At 31.5% G+C, this 23,901-nt stretch overlaps 1 protein-coding gene across 2 annotated transcripts in view; it reads right to left on the bottom strand.

Moving 5' to 3' along the window:
- PCDH17 (protocadherin 17) overlaps positions 1–23,901 on the bottom strand; it is a 97,578-nt gene that overhangs the window by 38,262 nt on the left and 35,415 nt on the right. Inside the window, exons 2-3 of one of the 2 annotated variants that reach the window (XM_081280368.1) lie at positions 23,180–23,238; positions 22,874–23,046 (exon numbers count right to left, since the gene is read on the bottom strand). In XM_081280368.1, the coding sequence (XP_081136494.1) occupies positions 22,874–23,046; positions 23,180–23,238 (232 nt within the window). The remainder of the gene's footprint in view (positions 1–22,873; positions 23,047–23,179; positions 23,239–23,901) is intronic. The other variant, XM_081280369.1, reaches the window with a different exon arrangement.

The following is a 23,901-nucleotide window of genomic DNA, read 5'->3' as shown; positions in this document are numbered from 1 at the left end:
TCCAATAAATTGAACTATAAAATCTAAATATATTTAGATTTTATATTTCTAATATATATCTAATATTTTTTTTGGACACTGGACTGGTTTTGTACGTGAAAATTTTTAGAATCTATACCTTGTTAAAGTTATTCTAAAATCCTATGAAGCTTTTATCAAGAACTTTTAAAATATTCTTTATTCTTTGACAGTAATTTCGTTTCTAGTGTCAAATTTAAAGAAAATAATTACAGATATTATTTTCAGAGATAACATTAACAATATATTATTTGCAAGTGTAGTTAGAATAGCCCATTATTTATAAAAGTTATCATAAAAAGTGTACAATATTCTTCCTCAAATGCAGAACAGCATCAACAAAAATTTGCTCAACTGCAGTTTTAAATAGTGAGTTGAATAAGACTAATGATCTTGAATAAAATTAGGGATCAGGATTTACTCAAGATATGATATTAGGGAAATGCACAAATTATATATTTCAAATGACTCCAAATATGCATATATAAGAAATACATTGTCTCAGAAGGGAATATTTAGGGGAAAGCAAAAATTACATATTTCAAATGATTCCAAATATGGATATATAAAGAATACATTGTTACAGTCAGGCACAGTGGTATGTGCCTATAGTCCAAGCTACTAGGGAAAATGAGGCAGGAGGATCATTTGAGCCCTGGAATTCAACGCCAGCCTAGGTAACATACAGACCTCTCCTCTCAAAAATAAACAGACAAACCCAAACAACAGCAAATACATTGCATTATGTGTGTGAATATATATACATATAATATACACATTATTATATAATAACATATAACAATAACATTATATTGTATGTATAATACTGTTATGTGTTTGTTAATATATATGCATTCAAAAGTACATATTGAAGAAATGTGCAAATTTACAAAGGCCTAATTAAATCATTTATAATCTATAATTCCCATAAAAATTTGGCATTTTACTATAAGAGGACCTCACATGGATGATTCTTCAAGTAAAATAAAAAATAAAAGTTGCAAACATCATCAGTAGGGTAATTAACCAGGAATTTTGTAATTCCCATTTTCTATAAGGTCCCATTTTATAGACTTTGTGGGGTCTTTTGGATTATTGTTTTTAATTTTTTTTCTTTAATTAACATAAAAACTGAACATAATTATGGACTAGTCTCACCACTGTAATGCTGATAAGACAACCTCTACTCAAATTCATCAATTATTTTCTTAGTATGATTACTTCCACATGGGTAATATTAATAACTGCCAATTCTTAGAAAACTTATTTGTGTTTTTCTAAATTTTCGGCAATCCTGTTGCTGGTGATCTAAATGATTGATAATGTGATAATAATGAAAAATATTTCTGCAAAATAAGATTCAGTCATTTAATTATTTTTTCATGAGTAACTGTAATATGGCGGACACATTGTAAAATGGGTAGGCAGGAGTCCTCATGGAGACTATGTCATTCTTTCAACACATGAAGTTAGTGAGGGAGGACAACCATGAAAGTAATGAGGAAGTACATTCAGTAACTGTGGGGAAGGGAGTTTCAAGCAGAGAGAATGACCAGTGCTATTCCCACTTGTTGGGCAAGTTGAATAAAAAGCACAAAGTTCCGAACAGCTGGCACAGAAAGAGTGAGTTTGAGGTAGGAGGACATGTCAGATGGGGGAAGGAAACAGTTCAAGTGAATGTATAGTTTCATATATGCAACATTATGAAGTGGTCAGACAAATTAAAGTTAATGCAGTTTGGTCCTCTCAGTTATAGGCCAGGCATTTAAGACATACTCAAGCTGGGAAAGGCCCAAGCCAAAGACCGATAAGTACTGTTCTTATAACTGGGTCAATACTAGAACTCAGTCTATTAATTCCCGATCTAGTGTTCACTACAATGATATTGAACGTTCTAAATCTGCTTCTAGGTATTTAATGATATATTAAATTGCTTCAACATAATACATAGCATTTATACAAACACCCATCCAACTCTGACACTTCAATGATCAGTAGGCATTTGAAAAACAAAAACAAACTTCAATGAAGGAGAAGGATCTGCCTTAATGAATACAGTAACTAACCTTCTTTTTTTCTGTCACATAAATTCTTAAAATGCATGTTGATTAGTACCAAGAGAGAGATTTTATTTTACAATCACAATCTATTGCTGCCAACTTAATGCCTTAACTATGTAACAATCCAAAGAGGAAAGCGCAACACCTCTAAAGGTTTCAGAGTAAATGGGGTGGGGTGGAGATGGAAGAATATTGGGTTAAGCTTTTTCATTGGAGGAAAACTTTTCCAAGATGTTTCCACCTCACTGTACTATGAATGACCTAAATTAACAATCTCTATCCATACAATTCATCTGCACTTAAATACTCTCACAGAATTCCAACCACCCTGAAAAGGTCTGTACTTGATGGAGGGGAAGATAATTTGTCACCTGTGAGGGCTTTGCCCACACAGGGAGCTCCCTCCACACAACTTCAGCCTTGGACAACAGTGCATTGAACAAGAAATTTTATTAATTTATTAATTTTATTAATCATGGGAGTGTCCATGCTACCTATCTTCTTTTGTGGACAAAAGTCCTATTATTTCTTTCAGGTACTCATAGTTAAATTTATCCAATATATACTCTTTGATCTATTTTAATCAAGTATTATAATTTATTTAACATTATAATTATAATTTTATAATTTATTCAACAGAATCATAATATTATAATAATATAAGTATGATCATATTATTATACTTTAATGCATAAAAATGAAAGGCATGGTACAAGCCAATAAATAATGTAAGTATTTTTTACCCTTTGGTTTCTAGAATGTTACTTCGTGTCTATCTCTTGATAATGCAACTTTAGATTTGTTTACAATGAAGACTTGGCTTCTTTAAGAGGTTAGAATGGTATTTACCAGAGTCTGAGGAGGGGAGTGAGAGAAGGATGAGGAAAGATTAGTCTATGAAATTACGTGAAATCCATAAGTATAAAATTGTAGTTAGGTAGGAGACATTAGTTCTGGTGTGGTATTACACAGTACAGTGACTATAAATGATGATAATGCACTGTACATTTCAAAAGTCTAGAAGGAAGGATTTTGAATGTTTTCACCACAAAGAATGATGAATGTTGAAGAAAGAGATATGCTTACTCTGATATGAACATATACAATGTATACATGTATCAAAACACCACGAGATAGTCCATAACTACATTCAGTTTTTATGTTAATTAAAGAAAAAAATTAAAAACAATAATCCAAAAGACCCCACAAAGTCTATAAAATGCAAATTTAAATCTATTTGAGATAGTGCTTCACCTAATAATAACTTCTAATTTGCACATGTCAAATCACCTGCACAAACTTTCCAGGAACCTCCACTGACATCAAGGGGACTGTTCCACACACCTCGGAATAAGTTTCAGCTCTAACTCATACTGGTATTTTATGGGTGATCTTCAAATTCTAAATGTCCAACTGTTTATCTTTCTTTTAAAATTTCAGAAATTAATTTATTTAGCAAATGTAACATAGAGAACATAAAATTATTTTTAAAAATGAAAAGTAGAAATGTAAATGAGAATAAAGTAAGAGTTAGCTACTTAAAATTTCATTTTATCAAATGAATTTGGAATTACAATAATGTTCCATTTTTAGACAATTATAATCATGAATTAATATTCTGGATACATATTAGAGATTACTGATTGAGTGATAGTCTGGCAGCTAGAAAATTTCCTATTTTACTCTGAACTCTTAGTTTATGTGTTAAAAGGATATGGCTCACTGTGTGTTCATGAGAAAATGCTAATATTTCAAATAAGAACAAAATCATCATGGCAAAGAGATTAGTGATACAGACCATGATGACATTCTAGACTCAAAAATCCAAGCATTCTTTGTTCACTGCTAAAAAGACTTCAAATTATTTAATCATAGAACATTCCTGTAGGAAATGATAAAACTTTCATTCACCCTTGGGAATGCAAATGCATCTTTTGCCCTACCAAGTTTAACACCATCAGAAAGTGTAGATTTTAGTTTAAATCATACATTGTTATCTTTTTTTTTTTTTTTTTTTTGTGGTGCTGGGAATGGAACCTGCATGAGAGACTAGCACTCTACCAATTGAGCTATATTCCCAGCCCAATACATTGTTATCTTATTCCAAATCTAGTTATTGTGTCAAAAACATCTCTAAATCATCCAGATTTTGTTTGTCCTACAGACTTATTCAGATAACTTATTCAAATACCATTAGTTATTTGCAAACAATATCAAGTCTTGATCTGTCCATTCATTTTAATCACCACATAATTTCTGGTGTTTATCACTTTCTAAGGGGATTATTGACTTACATTGGCTTCCTTAAATATCACCTTTCCCCTCCTACAATTTATATGTGTAGTCATAAAAAAGGTTTTCCTAAATGGTTGCCCTAATGATGCTCCTCTTTGTACAGTTTCAATAGTTTCTTAGGGATCATTAAAAATGCTAAATTCTTAGGTTAACATCTAAGTTTATACAAAATTTGATTTCAATGTTTTTTCTGCTAATGTTAATGATTTTTAAAATAAACTTTTACCTGGTAATATTTGCAATTTTGCATAAAAATTGAAAAGATACTACAGAAAGTTCCAAGTACCTCACACCTGGTTAGCCCTATTATTAACATCTTTACATTTTTTGTGGTACATTCCTCACAATTAATGAGCCAGTACTGATACCCCATTATTAACTACAGTTCATACTTTATTCAGATTTCTATATTTATTAACATATTCTTTTTCTGTTTGAAGATCCCATCCAGGGTCATTCCTCAATTTTTTCACTCCTATGAAAGGGATAAAATTTAATCCTACAACCCCCGACATCTACAGATATATTTTCTGCCTGCTTGATTTTTATAGTCATGTATTATCATTGAAATTCACAGGATAAATCTAAGTACTTTTTTAGACATATGTTTATCACTGGCAAAACATCAAACTAGATATTGTTCCAAAAACTTGGAATAACACAAACATATTTTGGAATGACATAAGCAGCAAAAAGTCAGGAATGAAGTTGATTTGGGGCACAATTTAATCTTTCAGTGCTTTACATTGTGCTTAGCAAAAATAACTGTTCAACTAGTTAATGCAAGCTATATTTGAGAAGGCAGAAAAGAATGTGTACCACACTGAAGAATCAGCAATGCTTCATAAATAAGCATAATTATTGCTGGATAGATTTTTTACCTTGTCCAATATTTTAAATAGATAATGCATTAAGCACACAATAATTATAAGGGGATATTTACAGTACTAAGGAAACAAATTACTTCTAATCTCCCTTAAATAAATTAGAAAGAAATTTTAGATAACATATTAATTACTATCTATTATATCTATTCATCTTTGCAGGTTGCAATAAGGATTTTTATGGTAACATACTATTGACTCAATTTGAATTTCAGCATGACGTTGAATCAAAGCAAGTAAAAATCTGACTTTTTTTAAAAGTTATTCATGATGCAGCTAAATCCCCCCTAAGGTAGAATTAAAGACTATGTTGTATTATTAAAGTGAATTTTAGTAGTTTGACATTATCGAACTGACATCAGAGAAGAACTGGTTACATCTGAAGAAAATAACAACAATCCAGGGAACACTGATGACACTAGCAAATATATCAAGTTTTTAAGTGAAATGATAATATGTAAGTAACAAACATACTCACATGAATGTACATATTTATATTTACAACTCCATAGTTCTAAAACTAATGAGGTGTAATACCTCACCTCTATTTTAAAAAGCATAATGCATACTCACAACATCAAGCAAATAATATGGCTTTTTAAAACTGTTTTATTTTCTTCACTCTTTTCAGCATTCAACATTTTAAAAATAGGGGTTAATAAAATATAGTCATGTGAACACAAAAATAAGCAAGTTAATAAAAAATGGTTTTTGAATACACTCATGTTCATAAGTTTATGTGCAAATCCATTATTTCATATTGTTTATAAATTTTGTGATTTCAAGAATAAGTCTCTAGCAACATGGTATAATTTTCAGGCAGTAAATGTAAGCTAAGTGTAATTTAAAAGTTTTTTTAAAAGCTTTGCCATTCAGATTTTAAAGATATGTGTGTATACAAAACATCATATATATTATATGTGTGTGTGTGTGAGTATAATGTAGAAAATATGGTTTAGTAATCAAATATATAGAAAGCTAAAATTACATCTCATTAAAATAAATCTAAGAGGACATTTATTTCCTAATTTTGGGGAATTTATGTAACCAAGTTTACAGAAGTAAAATTTGTACAAAAGTATAGTGTTGGTGTCTTCTGCAAAATATAAGGAAGAAAAATGGAAAACCCTGGCCCCTGGAGAGTTTTTCCTTTACACTTTTATTTTAAATAGAAGTTCTCTAAGGGAACTCACAGTGTGTCCAGAAAGGTACACTTACCCTTCTCTCTTCAGGAACATTTTTTTTTTTTTAATGAGTATCTTTCTCTGTTTCTTTCCTTAGTGATGTTTTATTATCCCTTTGACACATCTTTCATTTCTACCAGTTTTTTTTTTCTTTTTTTTACCACATCCCTATTGCTTTAGATGGACTTACATAAACTGGTGTTTTGTAAAATCAGTGTTCATGTGGTTACCTGTAGCAGTGGTCCACTTTATGCTTTGAATATAACCTTTGCAGCTCTTCCACTGGGAGTTATTTTTTTTTCAAAGCAGACCTTTCTTTCTCTTCCTTTCTTCCACTTCCTCCCTAATCTGTCCTTCTTTCTAATCTCAGGGAAGATTAACTTTCCTTGCATCCTACCTATGCAAAGCTCCTTGAGCACACACCCACCCTGGAACTAAATAATATTCAGATTTGGGGATGGCACCAGAAGATCTAAGAAATGATCATCTCCCAAATTAACAAGTGAATTAAAACACCAGACAGAGACCCCTAGGAATGTAGCCTTTGATTCACCTTAGTAAAAACCCTCTGTTCTCAGAGAATCACAGCCCAAGACAGGAGTACCCTGTGTTTCTCCTTTGCTAGAAAAGCAATAAAACTTCTATTTCCTTTTTCTCAAAACCATGTGCTTGTTATTGGATTGGGATCTGGGACAAGGACCAAGCTTCCTGAAACATCAGTATTTCACAAATAAATGAACACTACTATCTGGCTATTCAAATTTAATTATTTCATTGCAAATATGTCTTCTGGGCCCAGTAATAGGAAGTGCCACTTCTGAGTCCTGTGGCATCTTTACCAGCTTCACCTCAGGGTCTTCACTGTATTTACTCACAGGATAAGTTTTTATTTTGCTTATTTGTCTCCCGTGTTTCATCATATTGTCAACTTGATTCACTATTTTCCTGAATGTGTCAGTTTACTACTTGAGTTTTTTTGTGTATATGCTTTATAATCCAATATTAGTTATAGACACTCAAAATGTAACTCAACTTTATTCATCTCTCCCTTGGTATCACACTATATTCTGAGGATCTACAGTCTCACATTTCAAATGGAACAGCCACATGTTTCAAAATGGATTATACACACTTTTTACATTATCTCATTTCTCTTTTCACCTATTCCTGTGCAATCATTTGCTTTCTCTGCATGCTATTTTTGCCTGCCAACAGTATTCAATAGCCCAGCAGTGTTGTTAAAAATCTCTTGGAAATTCTGAATACAGAAAAACTATGACAACCCTTTCATACTGTCTGTTAGGAAGGTAAGGCCTTTCTTCTCCAAATGTGATCAATCCCATGGCTCTCTTGTATCTATCACTTAGAATGGTTAAAACTTCGTTTTTCTTACATGGGCTATTGTGAAATAATAAGACTTAGGAAAATAGAATTACATATCTTAAGCTAAAATTTTGACATAGCCACAGAATATATTGGTGGCCTTAACTAATTAGTTCCTCCATTCAAAATGGAAATGGTTAATACCTACCATATTAAAATCACATATGTCAAGGGATAAAATTTAGGTAAATATGCATAATTCAGTTCCTTGAATAGTCCTTGCATGTTGGATGTATAAGAACTGGCTTCCCTAAAGGGTAAACGTTAATTCAATACCATGTCCTTTACTGGATCAAGATCCTTTATCATTTTCTCAATGACTTCAGATTCTCCAAAATCTTCTCCTCATTCCATGCTGATAATTTCTGATAAATTTTTCTCTCTTTTTCAAAAGGGACATTGGAAAAACATTGGAGAGTACAGCAAGTATCCCCTTCCCACCACATTTTGGGGGAGGCCAGTTAGTGCAAAAAAAGATCTCAGGACTGGAAGTCTCTATCTTTAAAAAAAAAAAAAAGAAAGAAAGAAAGAATAAAAAGGAAGGAGGAAAAGTGTGAATAAAGAAAGGAAGGGAGGGGATAGAAAATGAAGATAAAATGAAGATAAAAGGAAGGGAGGAAGGGGGGAGGAAGAAAGCCTCCACTACTGTAGTGAAGTGAGCAAGCAGGAGGCAGTAGTGACTCAGAAGACCAAGGTTGAAAGTTCAGATTAGTCTTTTAAATGTCTGAGGAAGGCACTTTAGGATTTAATTGAAGGAGAACAATGATTTATTTACATTTGTATGAGATGACTCTCTTTCTAATGGTTAGTGATTTAGATAATAGTAAAACAAGGAAATTGTGGCCAGAAAGAGCCCCAGCCAGGGTGGAGGAGGTTGGCTGAGGGAAGGGAAGACTTTTCCAGTGGAATTGGGAAGAAGCTACCACTGGAGTTAAGAATAGATTTTGGAATTAAGAAAAAAAAAAAAAAAAGAGGAATTCTTTTGTTTCTGACTGGAGACTAGGTGGATTGTAGTATTATCTGAAGGAAGCTGGCAGGGGAGACTTTGGGAAACAAATGGAGATGAAGTGCTGGCAAGTTTGGATGGAGAAAAAAATGAACTGAATGGAATTTAATCAAGTGTCTTTTTAATCCATTTTAATTGTGTAAAAACTTAGATCAAGTACCTAAGGGTGAACCACAGTCTTTTGTATATTATGGATAGTCAATGTAGTAGAATAAACTTTTTCTGTGTTTATATAACACAGATATTTCCGAATAGTCTAAAATAGTTCTAATCATACCACTAGGGCTAGGACTTAGATCCAGTGCTTAAAAACAAAAGAGATCGTATGTATTGTTCCAAATTAGCAGAAGTACCACTTTGACAAATTTAAGAGACACTGAATGAAAAGACAGATCATAAATTTAAAATTATCTTGTTATATCGTAATTTTACCACTGAATACACATTAATAAGTTAGGCCTCTTTGATGAATGTGAGGCTTAAGAGTATATAGAGATGAAATTATTTTAATGTGTTAACATGGGAGTTATTTTGTGCATTCTGCTCATTTTTTATAAGACTGTATAGAGTTAGCAGAAGAACAGTGGTCATTCTAAGTAAAGGCCAGTAGACCATATAAATACCAAACAAATAAAATCAACCAACCAACCAACCAACCAACAAAAAGTTCAAGATATGAATCTCATTTTTAAATACTAAGCAAAGTAAGACAAAATAATAATAAAAATGATGATCAGAATTAGATAACTATATGTGGTCCTGAAGCACCCTGCATAAGTCTATATACTTAGGAATAAAGTATCAAATTTAATTCTTTCAAAAGTAACATACCTTATTTTCAACTTATAAATACTAGTATAACTGCCCTGCAAACTCTCCTTTGTACATTATTATTGAAGACTGTAAATAAGCAAAAGGGACAAGAGTGGAAAGAATAGACATGATATTAGACACATAACTAATGCATTGCTAAGGACATCAACATGAGCAAGTTTCTTCAGTACTCAAATACTGAAGTTTTTCACTTACCAAAAACAGTCATTACATGTTCATCTGAGAACAAGTTATGTTTAAAAATAATTGTGCAGTTCAGGAAACACGGTAGTTGTTCAATAAACATTTTCATTCTATTTCTACTGCTGGTGATTGGAACCAGGGACACTCTACCACCATGCAAATCCCAGCCCTGTTAGTTTTTTGTTTTGACATGGGGACTTCCTAAATTTTGGAGGCTGGCCTCTAATTTGTGATCCTCCTGCCTCGCCCTCCTGGAGTTACTGGGATCACAGGCTTACAGCCTAATCCCCAGTTTGTTGTTTCTTCCTTTCAATTCTCTCTTACTACTGGCCAATCTTTTGTTCTCTGAGTGAAAAGGTTCACGCCATTTTCCATATATTTATAATCATTTAAGGGTTTCATCAATACTGTTTTTAATGTAAGAGGGCTATCGCTGTTGGAAATGAAAATTAAATGGGAAAAATTAAATTTAATCATTATCAACAAAAAGAAATAAATGGTGTTTGGTATTCTTCAATTTTTCTTTTGAGTTATGTTTATAGCTGAGAATAATTTCAATAAAAATTCATAGCAGAGCTATTATGATATAGAAAAATTAAAAAGCATTAAACATATCACTGCCCTTTTGAATCATTTGATGTGAATGATCATGTAGGACATTGTGATATTTTTCTTTCTTTTTTTAAACATTTATTTATTTATGTCTCTTTAGTTTAGTTTTTTTTTTTTGTTTTGTTTTGTTTTTTTTTTTTTTTTTAGGTGGAGACATTATTTTGCCTTTATGTGGTGCTGAGGATCGAACCCAGTGCCTCATGCATGCTAGGCGAGCACGCTACCACTTAGCCACAATCTCAGCCCCATGTGATATTTTTATTTCCATGCTTCTGCTGATTTAACATTAATTGATCAATATAAAACAAAAATCTGTCCAAGTGACCCCACTCAAAATAGTTTTTACCTACCTATAGAATAAGATTTAAACTTTATTACTGCATGCCAGGATTTTCATAATCTGACCTTACCCATTGCTTCATTCCAATGTATTTGCATTATAACTCTACACCCCAGATTCCAATAAAAATAGCTCTACTTGTTTGCCATTCCTGGGTTATGCTATGACTTTCCACATCCCTAATTCTCTGATGATGTGATTATCCCACCTTTTAATATTCAATTCACCTTCATCTAGAAATTCTATTTTATACTTTCAAGACCCTATTAAAAACTCATTTAATTTGTGAAGTTATTTTCTATTGATTTCTCTCATAGAATTTATTCTATTTATACACGTAAGATAGTAATCATACCTAAACAGAAGGTTGACATCTCAGATGAAATATCTTGCACGTGAAGAGTGTCATTTACATGAATGCTAAAGTAATATGCACTGAATGATTTTATTCATGTATTAATTAATGGTAATAAAATCTGTCCATGGGCAATAGTCACAATATTTTCTTATGAATAAACAAAAATTCTAGATTCATATTTACTTAAGATTCAAACTATAGTCTACTGTTTTCCAACAGTGCAGAGTAATGTTTGCAGAAATCATTGAGGGAATTTTGTATACATTAAAATTTTTAGGGACTTCTGGCTATCTCATAGAAGCTTTTAGGATTTTAATTGAAGGAGAAAAATGATTTTTTACATCTATATGAGATGACTCTCTTAAATTTTAAAATACTGTTAGTTTGTAGGGGTAAAAGGTCAGATGTCTATATAAAGGTAATTAAATAATAGATGAGGTAATTAGAATTAAGAAGAAAATGACTGAGGACAAAGAAAATACAAAACAATTTCATCCTACAATATGAATTTCAAAACCTCAAGGAAAATAAAATCCAGAAGACACAAATCAATTTCAATAAAATATATATTTTGTTTCAAAAATAAACTCAATATCAGGATGGGGGTATATTTCTTATTGGTCTACAAATCCTAAAACTGCTACTCAAAATGATTGTATGCTGTGAATAACATTAAACATGTCAAAAAATGTTTTAGCTTCCCAAAGTAAATATTTATTATATTAAAACTACTACAAGGTTATAGATTACTTTTTCTATATTCAGTCTGATGCAAAATTTTATCAGCTACTGTATTAAATAATTTCACTTGGTGGCAGACGGTATTTTCATTCCACTGTCACTTAACTCATCAATATAACTTATTGTCAGGAATTTAAGGAACAAAATGGCATAATGTACAAATTAAGAACAAGTCAACATATTCCTTGTCCATAAATTCAAAATTAAAAAAAAACAAGCAGTTGCATAGTGGTCAGAGTGACTCGAACTGACATAGATGATTTATTAATTTGAAGCATTTCATGTGAATAGTCAGACTTTTCACTGTATAACTGTTGATGTGTTTGAATTGGGGTACTGCCACTGATTCCAGAATGGATATTACATAATACATGTAGATGCACCACATAAACTAAGACAGGAAAAAAAAAAATTTAATTCTGGATGATATTCTATTCTAAGAATTATAGGCTTATATATCATAACATCAGCTTTCAAAAATTCATGAGGCCTATGAGATTGAAAAGGAAGAACTGATTTTAATATGTTAATATATTTGATTTGATATATTACAGTTTTCTATTTCTTTTTTTTTTTTCCAGCTATAAATATGAGATAATGGCTACATCTGTTTTTGACAGATGTGTTTGCCTTATGGTAAACTATCTTGGTAATTTCCTGAGTTTCTCCGGTGTTCACATATCTGCGTGTCATTTGTATAAAAAGTGTTCATATGAGATAAAAGAATGACGAACTTTGCCTCACACTTTATAAAGAAGAATTGGAGACACCTTTTAGGAGCTCCTGATAATTATTTTCCCCTAATCCCCACATTACTATTTATCTTTTCAAATTAATTTCTCCTATTTCTCCCTTATAGAAAAAGTTTACTTTAAAACCATCATCCTCATAATGCTCAAGTAAGTATCCTTTGTCTAGTTAAATCCTTCAATATTTCCTTCCAATTAGATCATTTGCTTAGTGTATTCAGGTGCTTAAAAAGCATTTTCAATCCATAACACCATTTTCTTAGGTGTTTTCCCCAAACCCCTTTCTATTTTCCATTATTTGATAGTTTTCTTGAAAGGGCAGGGAATCTGTTGAATTTCTAAATAAAATTCAAGGATATATCCTTTGCATAATTATTTTCTTTTTAAATTTTTTTATTCGTCCCTCTTAAATCCTCTCACTGAAATCAAGTGATGTGTCAGTCATCTGACTGCATAACATCCCTTGAGTCTCTTTTCCCTGGTGTTCTCTAAAGAGGCAATGTTGCTTCCTTTGGGCTGACATTGGCACTGTGACAACACAGCTTTTTGAGCACTCTCCCCCCTTCCTTATGGACCATTCCTTTCCTGTTTTTGATAATTCTTCTTCCTTCTTCTTCTAGGCCATTCTCTTCTGGATATCTCAAAGTATTCATTATCCCTCAACTTCATGTGTACTTTCTGTATCTATGATTGTATTTAGGTAGTGTTTTTACTTTGATAAAAGTAAAAATCCTGTTCATCTATAATGTCATACCTAAATTTCATCTCCTAAGAAATCTTTATTGAATAGCTATCAGTATTCTATCCCTCCTTTGAAAGCCTCATATTTATTTACCTACACTTAAATAATGACATACCATTTCCCCTTTTTAGAATATGCTTAATGCTTTATTTGCCTTACTATACTATAAATTCCTTGAAAATAGCTTTCATGATTCCAAGGAGGGTTTTCCATGCATTGAATCCTCATTGGAATGTAGGCTCCTTGTGAGCAGGAATATTTATTTCACTAAATATTCCACCATTAACACTTGGGATAGTGCCTGGTAAATACCAAAAACCCAGTAAATTTTGGATGAGCAAACATTCATTGTATCCATTAAGATGGTTCTATGTTTGTAATAAATATTAAACAAGGAACTAGTTAAAAATTCAAAACATGTTGTTCCAAGTGAATGATTCTTTACTTAAAAATAGTGAGTCACACACCTATGACAGTGATGCCTGACTGCACATTTGGAAGTGTCCTCAGAAATTGTCAGCCATTTAATAGAACCAGTTCAGTATCATTTTGTTTTAGACAAAATTATCCAGCTAATATATTGATTAAATTTGACTATCAATTGCATTTGGCTGACAATGAAAAAGGAAAAAAAAAAAGGTCCATTTTAGTCAGATGACTCATTTAGAAGTTTTCAGATTTTTGGATTCATACAGAACATACTGAGAATTCTTTTTTGGCAAGTTGAAATATTTAACTTTTCTTCCCAATTTCTAAATGTTGTATGCTCTAGGACTTCATCCTGGCTCCTACTTATTTTTTCTTTGTATTCTTTCTCATCAATTTACTTGAATTAAAGTGAAATTTTATGTCAATGATTTCTAAATGTAGACAGCCCAACCTTTCTGGTAGCCGAAGTGTAAATGACAGGTGCCTCTTCTGATACTTCCACATGGGTGCCTCAGACAGGTCTAATTAACAAGTTCAATTTTAAATTCTTCCTTTTAATGACCCAAGTATTTTCTAATTGTGTTTTCTCTGGAGTGACCTCACCATGTCTTCATCACATTAATAAACTGAATCACTGTCTACTATTACAGAATTCACACTCCAAAGATTTAAAAATACATGATTTTATACTGTTTCCAAATGTTCTCTCAAAGATCTGAAATTGTTTTCTATTTGCTGTTGTTTTCCCAGTATTTCTGAATGGCAAAGGTTCAAGTGATCCATATTATTGAGTCATTTCCAGTATAAAATATGGTATTGATCATTTAAGTTAAATTAACACATAGATGAAAGTTTTAGCTTTCATTTTATATACAGCATCTAAAACTTAAAACATTAAATAATTCAAGTGTTATTTCATTTATTTGAAAATCAAATCATTTTTTTCCTTTTAGAATTCCTTCATCCCTAAATCAGTTTCAAGTAAAATACTAACCAATCCATTATAACTACAACATTTTGGCATATATACCAAAATGCATTTCAAATTTTTTACTTAGTTCATTCCTGCTACTTTATCATGACTCTGTGTCTCATTTTTCCCTGCCTGGGACTACTTTCCCCTGCTTTCTAAAGGTATTACTGTCTGCCTAGGTATTGTCAGAAAAATCATTGCTTTAAGATCAGAGCTTGAACTGTTACCTCCCAAACGCCTGCAGTAATTCCCTAACACACTTCACATCACCGGGCTTCCAGCCACATCCCTAGTCCCACATCTGCCATTCCTAGTCTCACGTAGTGGTACTCATCTGCTCCCAACAGCAACTTGCCACACATTGCTACATTTCATCTACGTTTCTGAGAGCGTCCTGTCATCCTCCTTTCTCCAACTTCATTCTGCCAAGGAAGCAGAAGGATCTGCTCAGATGTCTCCTATGCCAAAAATATTCTTCAACACCCTAACTCTGGGCTGGATTTTCTTTTTTATGACTATTATTTGTGTGGACTTGTTCTGCTGCACTGATCTCATGGTTTATATGTCAAATTCTCTTACAACAGTGTGAGTTCCCTCAGTGCTTTAGTTCATGTCTGTATTCATAAACACAGTCATTTGTTAAAGAATGTTTGAATAAATAAATACATAAATAAAGATTGAAAATCTCTTCTGCATCCCCCATTTCTCAATGCAGTAAAATATCAAGGGACAACAAGTAGAAGTGTAGATAATGTGCTCAGACTGAAAAAATAATACTATTCTAGTGTTTGGTGATAAATATTTCACAGTAGCATCAATGACTAAATCTGGATTACATATTTTATTGTCCTCTTAGAGGTTTTATTCAATATTTGTTAGAGAATTAAGAATTAAGCTCTCCAACATTACTGCTTACATAGTCAGATTCATAAAGAGATAAAAGGTACTGTACCGATCCAGTGTGCCTGTTTAGAGACCCACAGGTCTAATTATGCTCTATAGGAATGGCATGGTAGGATAGAAAAAGCTTTAGACTAGACATTTATAAACCCTGAATCATCCTTACCACTAACTTAAGGCTTTGGAATCTGTTTTCTTACTTGTAAAATTAAAGAGTTCAAAGTTTCTTCTTAACTGAATATTTTGTAATTTGGCTTTCAAAAGAACAGAGAACCATTACTATTGAAGCATGCTACCAAAGTAAAATAACACACAATTTCTAGGGGAAGTTTTAGACTTGTTAAATTAACAAAATTATTTTCTTACAGTTCTTAATAAATGGTTGAGTATTATACCAAATATTTGTAATTTATAAACACACTTAAAATTCTCTGGGTTGTGTTGAGATATTTGAGAGGTACAATAATTTTAAGGAAGGAGAGGGTGTTCTTTGGGACTCTGAGAAATAATGTCCCAACATTCCTAATTAGAATGTTTAGCAAAATTTACTGATATACATATTAAAGAAAGAAATTTCCCATATTACATCTACTCTGTAGTAAATCATTCAACACTTATTCAGTGGCTTTACAATAAGCATAAAGTTTGATGATGATAATATCTCTATTTTTAATGATACCAGCAGCTGGAATCTAGAAGCAGATTTTTACCCATGAGAAAAAGAGATGTCACTGAAACTCTTAAAGTCAAGTGAACTGGAGGATAGTTGTGAAGTTTAATAAGAAAATAAACTGATCCTGCTTTCAGTTTGGGGAATACATTTTTCCAGTAAATTGTATAGCCAAGTGAATTCTGAAAGTCCTGAAAGACAGCACAGGAATGTGAAAATATTGATAGTGAAGTATTGTTAGGTAAATCTAGTCTAATAAAAATGTACTGGGTTTGAAATAGGAATTCATGGCAAATTATACAATTTCTCAAACATCACTTACATGAATTATAAAATATCAATGTCTTCAAACATTTGTAACTTATTTTTCTTACAATAAATATTTAATAATTTACTCTAATTCTCTATATATGACAATAATTTTTCATTTCTTTAATAAGAACAATTTGTTATTCATAAATTTATGGGAGCATTTCTTTAAATTTTTTTTCTGAGATTGGCCAATGATTGCTAAGAGGATGGATGTAGTCATCACTTCATTTTTCTTGCTCATAGGGAGTTGCTTTTGCAGCTGCCTATTCTGGGGAGGTCTGGAAAAAGGAAGGCTTGATAGGAAGGGTCCAAACTGCATGAATCATAATGAGGAAATGCAATACAGAGCAGAAAACTTGAGAACATAGAAGTATTATCACAACTATAATTCTAGGTTAGTTCTAGAGAAAATTGCAAAGAATGTCAAGTGTGTGCTCAGCCCCTGAGTGTGGCTTAGTTTCTCCTCCCCTAATCTGCATGTGTGATTCTGGACTCACTCACCCAGTGCACAAGAGCCTAACTCCTATTCTCTAACTTCCCTACTGCAGTTTTCTTCAGCAGCTCTTTTAGGTGAAGTTCAGGCCATGGAAATCTTCTTAATCTGTTTTCTTTCCATATACAAGTAGAAATACATTGAAATCATAGTCATTACACACTGAATTATGGAGAGAGATTTGAAGAAATGAAGCTTAGAACCTCTAAAGAACTCTGGAATCACGTTAACAAATATTTTTTTTGTCACTTATGGAGAACACAAGCAAAATTTAAATACTGACTTAGAGGAAAAACAAACATACTACCACAAAAAGATCAACTGGCTTTAATTCTGTAGCTTTCTGTAAGGCACTATAAGAAAACAGGAAATTAAGAACACAATTTAGCTTTAAAATTGGAATTAATTATAGCAAACGAGGGTTATTTGGTATTTTGTCCACAACTTTTCATGCAATTTTCAAAAGTTGGGTTTTAATCAAGGATTGTACTGTGAAATATTTTTGACCCAAAGTGCAATTTAAGCAGTTAGAAGTTCTAACAGTGGAAAAAAAATATGGAAGCCACAGAATGGAATATAAAAAAATGAAAATTGTAAGGCACTTAAATAAATGGAAAATGATAAATAATTTGAATGGAATAATACCTAAGAAGCACAAAATATTTTGGAATTCAATCACAGGGGAAGGAACTGACAGTAAACTACTAGAGGCCTTAAACTTGGTAATGTTCCCTTGGCCAACTCTCACACAGGTTGTCAATAAAATTACAATGTATGGTTCTATTTCACTAGCTTCTGTCATTAATGACTTGGTTTTCGGTCATTTATAAAGATATCAGAAGGACTGATTATCCCTGGAACTTTCACTTGGTCACCAATAAGATCAGAAAATTACTGGTAAGCAATTATTAAGATGCACATTTATTATTTAGGAATCAATGGAGATTACTGGATTTTAGGTAATGCTTATTAAATCTTTTGGAATGAAAAAGTTACTGCTAACATTTAAATCATTCATCAGGCATCTAGTGGTAGAATTCAAAGGTACAGTACTGAGTGTAGAAGTCAAAGTGTGAATAATATTCTGAGACATAAAAGGTAAGTTAAGTTCTATTATTTATAAATAAATATAATATATATATAATATATAATATATTACAATATATATAATACAATATAATATTATATTATATAAATAAATATAAATATTGAAACTATTCTTTATAAATCTGTATGTGGCTCTTCTTTACGAAAATAGCATTAAGTGTATTTTTATGAGTTCTTGATGTCAGATTTTCTTATTCTAAAATAAAAAAAATCAGTAAAATAACAGCAAGTAGCCTTGTGCTGTGGTGCATGCCTGTAATCCCAGCAGCTCGGGAGGCTGAGGCAGGAGGATCTTGAGTTCAAAGCCAGCCTCAACAAAAGTGAGGTGCTAAGCAACTCAGTGAGACCCTGTTTCTAAATAAAATACAAAATAGGGCTGGGGATGTAACCCAGTGGTAGACTATCCCTGACTTCAATCCCTGCCTGGGACTCCTCCCCACAAAAAGAGCAAGTGCTGCTTTGATCAATTTTGTATGACATTCTTGATAGAACAATGGCATATTAGGCATAAATATATATTTGCCTTTCTTTTCAAATAATGTGATATTCAAGTTCCAAAATCTTTGAATTGTTTATCTATCTTCTATCATCTATCTATCCACCTACGTACCCCCCATTCACCTACCTACCTATAATATTTGATAAAGGATACACAGAATGTGGAAAAAACAGGACACCTGAATGCAAATAGAAAAAAAACTAAGTACATCACTTTTTTTAAAATTCTACTTAAAAAAACCCTAAATAACCTTTTCCTATTAGAGGGTTTATTAACACAAAATCCTTAAAGCTACCTTCTGCTATAGCACAGCATATAACACCTTCAGTGAGCTGCTGAATCCTTTCCAATATTTTTGCTAAAATAATAGGTAATACATACCAGTGCTGTGTATCTGGAATTATTAAGCTGATGATAGCAAAAATACACAATTATGAGAAACAAAACAAATACAAAAAACTAACTCAAAGAGAAGAAAAAATAACATTTGAGCTAATAAAACAAAAAATCTCAAGAGATCTAAGTCATTTCCAGAGGAAAACTATAATTAGCAAAAATAGTACCATTGATAATATGAAAATTATTTTTGAAACTTATTTGAATTGTGACAGAGGGATACATAGGTTTCTTTTTAATTAACTCTTTGTTTCTATTTTATAGGAGACAATTTCCTTTTGTTTTCTAGGACATTTTTTAAAAGTACTAAAAATTAAGGTCTAACATTTGAAATGTACATGAAATAATTATTTGGATATGGCTGTCATGGTCTCTCATCTGTAAAGGAAGCTGTTCTTTTTATGTGTGCACTGAATTCAGTGTGGCATTGCCTGTCATGATGTTTTTCAAATAAACTAACAGAATGTATTGACCAAGAAAATAGCTGCATGATTCTTCAACATTTTACATTTATTTCTGAGTAAACAGCTTATTATGCAAATAGCATAAATCACTGGCTAAAAGAGTAGGTTCAAAAGGCATGTGTTTTATTGCTGCTTTTCTTCTTTTTTTATAAATTTCTTTACTACTTATAAGTGCAGAACATTTTTAAAAGTGCTTAAATCTATTAAGTGTGAGAGTAATAATACTTACCTACCCATAAATGCTATGAATGTTAAATGGATCAGGTTTAAATACTGAGCAAAATACAGTAAGTAGCCAGTTTTTCAGTCAATGCGCATGAGCTATTTTGATTTTGTCCCCCTTGGTTAACATATATGAATTCAGCTTTTAACTTAACTCTTTCATGTTTTCTTGATATATTGTCACAGCAATGAATTAAAATGGCATTAGAGAAAATTCTCCCATTTGGAGACAAAGTTATAGAAAAAGACATAAGTTTTGTCTATATTTAGGCCTAGGATTAAACTTCAACCTGCTATTCAAATTAGTAAATTTGAAACAAGCTTTACTTTCTTTAGGTAAGAAAAAAACAAAACTTTTTCGATATTCCAGGTTAAATAAGCGAATGTTGCAATGAAATTTGCATGTTTATGGCAAGTACTAAGAACTCAGTAAATTCTAGTCTCCTCTGAATCTACATAGGTAGACAGAAAAACAGATACATATATAGATAAAACACAGATGAGAGAGATGATGGAATGAGATAAAGTAATGGACAGATGAAAAGGAAATAGGGAGATGTATGACAGAGACAGATGAAAGATTAGAGACAAAAGCAGAGAGACAGATCTCTCCTTTCTATCAGTTACATATGGTTACTTGAAAGCAAGATTTAAGTAAAATTTATTTTTGACATTCTTTAAAAGTTCCAATCCTTCCTGAAATGTTCAAGCACTTGATAAATATCTAGTAAATGATGAATAAATTAAATCTATGAATCAGTCAAGGAAATATTATTATAAGTAGCTTTAAAAGTAATATTTTGAAATGGAGGTCAGTTTTTCTTTCCTATGTAATTGATAGATCACCTAAACCCAATTTCTATGTGCATAATAATTTCCCTATATTTATTAATATTTATTTTAGTAATAAAATTAATAAATTATCAATATTTAATATTAATAAATTACTATTAATAAATATTTATATATATTAATAGGGACATGTGGAAATTATTTGCTTTACAGAATTTCTATTGGCATTCTCATTCTTATACTGCCAATTATTTCAATGTGTAATATTAATTAAAATATATTTTGGCCTTTTACAAGAATGATAGCCACTTTTCCAAGAATTAATTTTTATATAAAAATTGAAAAAGTACATTTGTAGTATGACTTATATTTTCAGAAATAATTAGACTTTCTCTTTTTTTTATAGGGGAAAATATCTCAAATACACTCCCATTAAATATATTAGTTAGTGAGTAAAAGCAAATCAGAGTTAATATGAACAGCAAATTTTTTGTTCTGTTTATTTTATTTATATAATTCCTTTTAAAGATATAACAGTACATGCAGACTCTTCACTTACTCTGTGCAGCTTTGTGACTAGTACCTATAAATCACTTTACGTATCATACACATAGTTGGTCTATCTCATGCTGTGCATTCAGACATCAAGATCCAACAATCCAGCATTTAAAATGTATTTAAAAAATCTTTATATATTATAATATTACAGAGCTACAACCCATTATGACAATATAAGTCACTTTAAATAAACATCCAAATTTATAGAAACTGTGAACATCAGATATTTATCCATATTGCTTCTGTTAAACATAATTTTAAAAATAGTATTGCATTGTTATGTAGAAAGCTTTTGTAATAAAAATCAGGAAAACATCATTAATCTAACACTTACTATTTAGCAAACAAGGCTTTTGTGAAGTAAACCTTCAAGTAAATACAGCAAAATTTTATTCAATGAAGATAGAAATATAAGCATTTATTTCTGTTTTGAATATATAAAAGTATTACATATAAACTTTTTAATATATTATGTATGTTTGTATTGAAATGTATGCATAAAGTTAAAAATTAATAAGACTGTATCTACTCATGTTTTAATATAGAATACACTCTAGACAAAAGTTTGCTTTTTATGAATCATCAAACAATAAATAATTTAGAAGCTATGTATGCATGGTTTAAATGTAGCTTTTTTCTCCAAAAAGCATCAAATAATAAATACTAAGTGTACTTAATAGTATACCTACTTATCTAACAAATGTATTTGAAATAATAAAATCTGATTGATACAGCTCTTTTCTTTCCTTCTTCTTTGTGTATGTGTGTGTGTGTGTGTGTGTGTGTGTGTGTGTGTGTTGCTGCAGATTGAACTCAGGGCCTTGTGCATACAAGGCAAGCACTCTATCACCTGAGTTATATCCCCAGCCCCAGCTCTTTTCATTTTTCACTCTAGAACATAAAACAACCTATGTATAAGCTGTAAGTCTTACACAGAAATGTCTTAATTCTCTTTGGATGAATCATTGACAAGTATTTTATTGTGTTTGAAACAATAAAAATATAAACAATAAATAACACTAAGTGAACAAATTAAAGATGGACTTTTAGAAAAATATGTATTTAACAAGTCATGTTTCTTTATTATCTCAATGTAGGCCAGTTCATGTTTATTTGACATCAGTGAAGACTTATAAATGTACAACAAAAGAATCCAAACTCTGGGTTAGCTACTATTTGACTCTTGAAACACTATAAGGAAGCTAAACTCTGAACTAAAAATAAATCAACAGTGGTAAGAGATTCAAAATTTTGATTTGAGTTTTCATTTCAACTAAAATTATCAAATTTACTGATTTTAATATTGTAAATGTGTTTACTAGAATGTACATATCTAAATAATATACCCCATATTTTCCTTGTAACAAAACCCCACATAGGAAAGGTTAGGAAGTATCTATGAAATAAGAATGATATACTTAACTTTGGTCAAGTTCTCATATTAAGAAGGTTACCCATGGCCCTCCTTTTTTAGCTATGACTGTGATATTGAATATTTTCTTTTAATCTGGATTTTATTAAAAATCTTTTAATCATAAAATTTGCTGCTTTTTTGATCTATTATCAATGGTCTATTCCATTGTGATAAATTGAAACTCTAGGTCTAATAATAGGTTTATAATGATTGCTTAAGCTTTACACTTTGTAAGCATTGGAAGACTTCACTCACCTTGTTCAAGTGGTTGGCTTTTAGTTGAAGCAGTTTTCATCTTGAGTGCCTCCCTAACAGACATGTCACAGCAGGAGCCTTTGTTAGTGTCTTGGTCACTGTCAGCCTGATCACTGTCCCCGTGCCCACTGTCTCTCAGGCTGGCTCTTTCTGGGTCCTTAAACGTGGAGCTACTGAAATACATATAAAGAAAAAGAAGAGAAAGTGTTGTCTCTACTAGTTTAAATCTGAAGTGTAGTCTCTAGCAAAGCAATTTTGACACAAATGCAAATGGGGAAGCCAAGAAAGTTATTTAATAGGCCTTACCTTTGAACAAACTGCTGCCTGCTGCCCATGTAATTGGGCTCTGCGGGAAAATTGTCTGTCTGTGAAAAAGAAGGAAAAAAATACGTATAGTTGTACACTGGACAAATCTCCTGCAGAGCAACAAGATTTCCTAGTGGAAAAATGATTAATAATTTAAAAATTCCCTTAATCTTCAGATTTGTACATTTTAATTAAATTGGAAATTGCTGACATGTAATTATGTACTCAGAACAATTAAATGATTCCGGTCCACAAATTACCTGTTAAAGTAAACAAAGAGCCTGTCATAACTGGCATTCTCTGTTAGTACCAGGATGGATGACACTGTCTATGTTGGTTCTTTGCTTAGATATTAAGATTGAATATTTGTGGGAGGACTGGGAAAATGACCTAATTTCTCCATATTAAAACTGTGAATTATTTAATCAACTCATTTTTAAACATAATTACATCATCTGCTGGGATTCTCTGACCTTCTTGATGTAATATCATTTAAAGTCATCCACTCCTCTATTAAAAAATACAGGACCTTTCCTTCAAATTTTGCTGGAAACAGACACAAGCGCTTCACATATGGTTGATCTCATCTCTAATTCATTCTCGGCTACATCCCAACTATGGAAATTATATTAAGCAATCCAGTGAAAATGAGTGTCACTTTCTGGTTCTTAAAAACAACGTAAAAAAAAAAAAAAACAACAAAAAAACCCCACGTTATTTAA

This window comes from Spermophilus citellus (genome assembly GCF_964194105.1).
Source record: "Spermophilus citellus genome assembly, chromosome: 1".
NCBI lineage: Eukaryota > Metazoa > Chordata > Mammalia > Rodentia > Sciuridae > Spermophilus > Spermophilus citellus.
This window is presented reverse-complemented; position numbering and strand designations above follow the sequence as displayed.